Raw genomic sequence first — 6,100 nt, 5'->3', positions numbered from 1 at the left:
CGCTCCCTCCCATTGCTCTCTCGTGCCACTCTTTAGAAGTTTACCTCTGACTAAGCCCAGTTATTTATTAAACTAGCTTCAGGTTCTTTGTGTAACGTTTTACATGCATTAATCTTTTTTGGACAAAAGTGAATTCAACCGGACTTTCTCTGTGTTTTATAATGATTTCTATGTGAAGGTCTCTCGGGACAACTTGCCGACAGAGTGGACATAGAAATGTAGGATTTGAATCCTCTGTTAATCGTCACACATGTACTAAGTGAAATGTTAGACTCTGATCCTAGTGTCAGGAGCAGTGTGCAGCTTCATGCCGGGAGCAGCGTGGGGGTACAGTGCCTCAGGAGGTGAACCTTTCAAAACACCAGCCCACCTCCGTACTTGGTCCAATCGGAGACCCTCCAGTTCCTAAGCCAAGTCCCTACGCACTGAGCTGCCGTGTGCACCATTAGCTCAAGTTAGCTCAGAAAATTAAGTTCACTAACGTCAACAAACGACCGGCACCACATGGAGTCGTGCTGTGTTCCCGTAGACCAGGGGCTCTCAACGGGGGGCGTTCGCTGGAAGCAATATTTTAGAAAGGGGGGCGTTCACGTGTATTTGGGGGGCATTTGTGTGTACGGCCCGCGAGGTAATTCATAAACACACGAAGGGAAACTGTCCAAAGAAGAAGCAGGAAGTTAAGACAGCTGCAGTAGAGGCCTGGCAGAGCATCACCGGGAACCAAATCCAGTGTCTGGTGAGGGCTATGGGTTCACGACTTCAGGCTGTCATTGGACTGCAAAGGATTTGCAACCAAATATTAAAAGCGACTTATGTGATTTATGATTATGTTACTTTGTCTAATTACTTTTGGTCCCTAAAAAGGGATACCATGTATAAAATGTGTTGTATTCCTCCAACCATTCATCTGATTTGGATGTAAATACCCTCAAATTAAAGCTGGAAAGTCTGCACTTAAAGTACATATTGATTGTTAATGTCAAGTCCATTGTGGTCGAGTACAGAGCCAAAATGATGAAAATTGGTGTCAATGTCCAAATATTTATGGACCTAACTGTATATTGTTCTGCATGTCGACAGTGTATTTGCAGTTATTTATAAACAATATGAAGTTTTTGTTTTACCTGAAACTCTCCAGACTCCACATCGATGGTGTCCCACAGAGGCAAGTCCATCTGTCTGTCCCCGAACTCGTCCATCTCCACCTACGCCCGTCACTCCTGACCACAAAAACATCATATACTGGTTATTATTCTGTGTTTTATATTTTATACTCTGTGTTTTTTTTTTTTAAATACTTTATATTGTTGTATAAATATTGTTCGCAGATATTTTTAGTTTCACTAATAATCACACAGAAGAAGAAATGAACGGTTTGTGTTTTTATTAAAGACGTCCAAGAAAATGACAACAAGGAATTTAACATTAGACGGCTTAGACTGCTGGCGGACACCTCTCTCCTCTCGCCTCCTCCCTCTCTCCTCTTCCTCTCTCCTCCTCCCTCTCCTCCGCCCTCTCTCCTCTCCCTATATGTATGCATTTATGTAAATGTAGGTTACTAACTCAGCATCATCCCCGGAGTTTCTGTGTCTTTCACGTGGCAGGTTGCCACTGATAAAGTTTACGTCTGGATCATGAATCGTGGCTGCGCCTGTTGTTCTGGTCCTGTTGTTTGTTCTGGTCCTGCTGTTCTGGTCCTGTTGTTATGGTCCTGCCTGACGCCCACGTTAATAGATATTTTATCTTTTTGGAGACAGCAGGAAGCCTTTTTGACATTATCCTGGATTCATCCTTTCTTTTTTATATTCGATCACATCATCAGTTCTGTCACATGGATGTTGTATTTTTACGATGTTGTTTATCGTGTACACGACATCTATTGCACGTCTGTCCGTCCTGGGAGAGGGATCCCTCCTCAGCCTCTCTCTCAGGTTTAGAATGTTTCCCCCTTTAATTGTTGGTTTCCTTTAGGAAGTTTTTCCTTGTGCGATGCAAGGGTCTAAGGACAGAGGGTCTAAGGACATAAGGTCTAAGGACAGAAGGTCTAAGGACAGAGGGTCTGAGGACAGAGGGTGTAAAGACAGAGGGTCTAAGGACAGAGGGTCTAAGGACAGAAGGTCTAAGGACAGAGGGTGTGAGGACAGAGGGTGTAAAGACAGAGGGTCGGAGGACAGAGGGTCTAATGACAGAGGGTCTAAGGACAGAAAGTCTGAGGACAGAAGGTCTAAGGACAGAGGGTGTGAGGACAGAGGGTGTAAAGACAGAGGGTGTAATGACAGAGGGTCGGAGGACAGAGGGTCTAAAGACAGAGGGTCTAAAGACAGAGGGTCTAAGGAGAGAAGGTCTAAGGACAGAGGGTCTGAGGACAGAGGGTGTAAAGACAGGGGGTCTAAGGACAGAGGGTCTAAGGACAGAAGGTCTGAGGACAGAGGGTGTAAAGACAAAGGGTCTAAGGACGCAAGGTCTAAGGACAGAAGGTCTAAGGACAGAGGGTCTGAGGACAGAGGGTGTAAAGACAGAGGGTCTAAGGACAGAGGGTCTAAGGACAGAAGGTCTAAGGACAGAGGGTCTAAAGACAGAAGGTCTAAGGACAGAGGGTCTAAGGACAGAAGGTCTAATGACAGAGGGTGTAAATACAGAGGGTGTAAGAACAGAGGGTCTGAGGACAGAGGGTCTAAAGACAGAGGGTCTGAGGACAGAGGGTCTAAGGACAGAAGGTCTAAGGAGAGAAGGTCTAAGGACAGAGGGTCTGAGGACAGAGGGTGTAAAGACAGAGGGTCTAAGGATAGAAGGTCTAAGGACAGAAGGTCTAAGGACAGAGGGTCTGAGGACAGAGGGTGTAAAGACAGGGGGTCTAAGGACAGAGGGTCTAAGGACAGAGGGTGTAAGGACAGAGGGTCTAAGGACAGAGAGTGTAAGGACAGAGGGTGTAATGACAGAGGGTCTGAGGACAGAGGGTCTAAGGACAGAAGGTCTAAGGACAGAGGGTCTAAGGACAGAGGGTGTAAGGACAGAGGGTGTAAGGACAGAGGGTGTAAGGACAGAAGGAGTAAGGACAGAGGGTCTAAAGACAGAGGGTCTAAAGACAGAGGGTCTAAGGACAGAGGGTCTTAGGACAGAAGGTCTAAGGACAGAGGGTGTAAGGACAGAAGGTTTAAGGACATAAGGTCTAAGGACAGAGGGTCTGAGGACAGAGGGTCTAAGGATAGAGGGTCTAAGGACAGAGGGTCTAAGGACAGAGGTTTTCGTATCCTGTACAGTCTGTAAAGCCCACTGATACAAATATGTCATTTGTGATATTTATATAAATAAATTGTATTTTATTTGCTACACACATATACACACAAACACAAACAAACACTCTTTTTTGTTTCTGCACATATTGAAAATAAAAACAGGTGCATAGAAACACTAATGAAGAAGAACTTGTTTATCTCTACCTGTCTTTACATCTATCCCTCTGACGCACAGGCCTATAAATAATGACCGCTGTGTGTGTGTGTGTGTGTGTGTGTGTCAGACAGCAGCAGTCCAATCTAATAAAGAGCAGCAGCCTGTCTGTTTATCTGTTACATCTGCATCATGTTGCTGTTTACTCCTCTTTTCTTCTTCTCCTTCTCCTCCTTCTTCTTCTCCTTCTTCTCCTTCTCCTCCTTCTTTTTCTCCTTCTCCTTCTTCTTCTTCTTCTCCTCCTCCTCCTTCTTCTCCTTCTTCTTCTTCTTCTTCTTCTCCTTCTCCTCCTTCTTCTTCTCCTTCTTCTTCTTCTTCTTCTTCTTCTTCTTCTTCTTCTCCTTCTTCTTTCTTCTTTCTTCGTCTCTTTCTTCTTCGTCTCCTTCTTCTCCTCCTTCTAATTTTCCTTCTTCTTCTCCTCCTCCTTCTTCTTTTCCTTCTTCTTCTCCTTCTTCTCTTCTCCTTCTCCTTGTTCTTCTTATTGTACTCCTTGTTCTTCTTCTCCTTCTCCTCATCCTCCTTATTTTCCTTCTTCTTCTCCTTCTCCTCCTTCTCCTTCTTATTTTCCTTCTCCTCCTTCTTATTCTCCTTTTCCTTCTTCTTCTCCTTCTCCTTGTTCTTCTTCTTCTTCTCCTTCTCCTTCTCCTTCTTGTTCCTCTTCTTCTCCTTCTCTTTCTTCTCCTTGTTCTTCTTCTCCTTGTTCTTCTCCTCCTTCTTCTTCTCCTCCTTCTTCCTTCTTCTTCTCTTCCTTCTTCTTCTTCTCCTTCTTCTCCTTCTTCTCCTCCTTCTCCTTGTTCTCTCTTCTCCTTGTTCTTCTTATTGTACTCCTTGTTCTTCTCCTTCTTCTCCTTCCTTCTTCTTATTTTCCTTCTCCTCCTTCTTATTCTCCTTTTCCTTCTTCTTCTCCTTCTTCTTCTCCTTCTCCTTCTTGTTCTTGTTCCTCTTCTTCTCCTTCTTCTCTTTCTTCTCCTTGTTCTTCTTCTCCTTCTTCTCCTTCTTCTTATTTTCCTTCTTCTTCTCCTCCTCCTCCTTCTTTTCCTTCTTCTTCTCCTCCTTCTCCTTCTCCTTGTTCTTCTTATTGTACTCCTTGTTCTTCTTCTCCTTCTCCTCCTCCTCCTTCTTCTTCTTATTTTCCTTCTTCTTCTCCTCCTTCTCCTTCTTCTTATTTTCCTTCTCCTCCTTCTTATTCTCCTTTTCCTTCTTCTTCTCCTTCTTCTTCTCCTTCTTCTCCTTGTTCTTCTTCTTCTCCTTCTTCTCCTTGTTCTTCTTGTTCCTCTTCTTCTCCTTCTCTTTCTTCTCCTTGTTCTTCTTCTCCTTGTTCTTCTCCTCCTTCTTCCTTCTTCTTCTCCTCCTTCTTCTTTTCCTTCTTTTTCTCCTTCTTCTCCTCCTTCTCCTTGTTCTCCTTCTCCTTGTTCTTCTTATTGTACTCCTTGTTCTTCTTCTCCTTCTTCTCCTCCTTCTCCTTCTTCTTATTTTCCTTCTCCTCCTTCTTATTCTCCTTTTCCTTCTCCTTCTTCTTCTTGTTCTTGTTCCTCTTCTTCTCCTTCTTCTCCTTGTTCTTCTCCTTCTTCTTATTTTCCTTCTTCTTCTCCTTCTTCTCCTCCTTCTCCTTGTTCTCCTTCTCCTTGTTCTTCTTATTGTACTCCTTGTTCTTCTTCTCCTTGTTCTTCTCCTCCTCCTCCTTCTCCTTCTTATTTTCCTTCTTCTTCCTCCTCCTTCTCCTTCTTCTTTTCCTTCTCCTCCTCCTTATTCTCCTTTTCCTTCTTCTTCTCCTTCTTCTTCTCCTTCTTCTTCTCCTTGTTCTTCTTCTTCTCTTCTCCTTTGTTCTTCTTGTTCCTCTTCTTCTCCTTCTCTTTCTTCTCCTTGTTCTTCTTCTCCTTGTTCTTCTCCTCCTCCTTCTTCTTCTTCTTCTCCTCCTTCTTCTTCTTCTTTTCCTTCTTTTTCTTTTCTCCTCCTTCTTCTTGTTCTTCTTCTCCTTCTTCTCATTGTACTCCTTGTTCTTCTTCTCCTTCTTCTCCTCCTTCTCCTTCTTCTTATTTTCCTTCTCCTCCTTCTTATTCTCCTTTTCCTTCTTCTTCTCCTTCTTCTCTTCTCCTTCTTCTCCTTCTTCTTCTTCTCCTTCCCCTTGTTTCCCTTCTTCGAAACGTCTCATGTGTTTGTCTTTAAAATGTTCCAGAAACTAAAATGACAGATCTAAAGTTTGGAACAACATCTCAGCTGATGAATGGAGACATTTTTATGGGACAATCCGTCTCCTTTTTTTGTTTTTTTCTGTCTTGGTTTGGGTATTAACTCGGAGCTAAAGGCAGCCCAAAGAAAGAAAAAAATAATTTTATACAAACTGTGTACAAATACTGCAGCAACGAAGTATAAAACTACAAAATAAAAGTCCCTTGTGTTCATGAACCGGCTTCACTAACGGTGTACTTCCTGTCATTTCCTGTTCCTTCCTGTCGCTTCCTGCCACTTCCTGTTTCTTTCCTGTCGCTTCCTGTTCTTTCCTGTCGATTCCTGGAACTTCCTGTTCTTTCCTGTCGTTTCCTGTCACTTCCTGTCGCCTCCTTCTTCGTCCTTTTTCCTGTCGCTTCCTTCCCTTCCTGTCACTTTCCTGTTCCTGTCGCTTCCCTGTCACTTCCTGTCCTGTCACTCT

At 43.6% G+C, this 6,100-nt stretch overlaps 1 protein-coding gene across 1 annotated transcript in view; it reads left to right on the top strand.

Moving 5' to 3' along the window:
• Window positions 1–264: 264 nt before the first annotated feature.
• The window catches only part of cdc42se1 (CDC42 small effector 1), a 14,157-nt gene continuing 8,321 nt past the window's right edge, over window positions 265–6,100 (top strand). Inside the window, exon 1 of the mRNA XM_029426340.1 lies at window positions 265–327. Within this exon, the coding sequence (XP_029282200.1) occupies window positions 265–327 (63 nt within the window). The remainder of the gene's footprint in view (window positions 328–6,100) is intronic.

The sequence above is a fragment of the Cottoperca gobio genome, unplaced genomic scaffold (assembly GCF_900634415.1).
Source record: "Cottoperca gobio unplaced genomic scaffold, fCotGob3.1 fCotGob3_158arrow_ctg1, whole genome shotgun sequence".
NCBI lineage: Eukaryota > Metazoa > Chordata > Actinopteri > Perciformes > Bovichtidae > Cottoperca > Cottoperca gobio.
The sequence above is the reverse complement of the archived record's forward strand: the minus strand, read 5'-3'. Positions and strand labels throughout refer to the sequence as shown.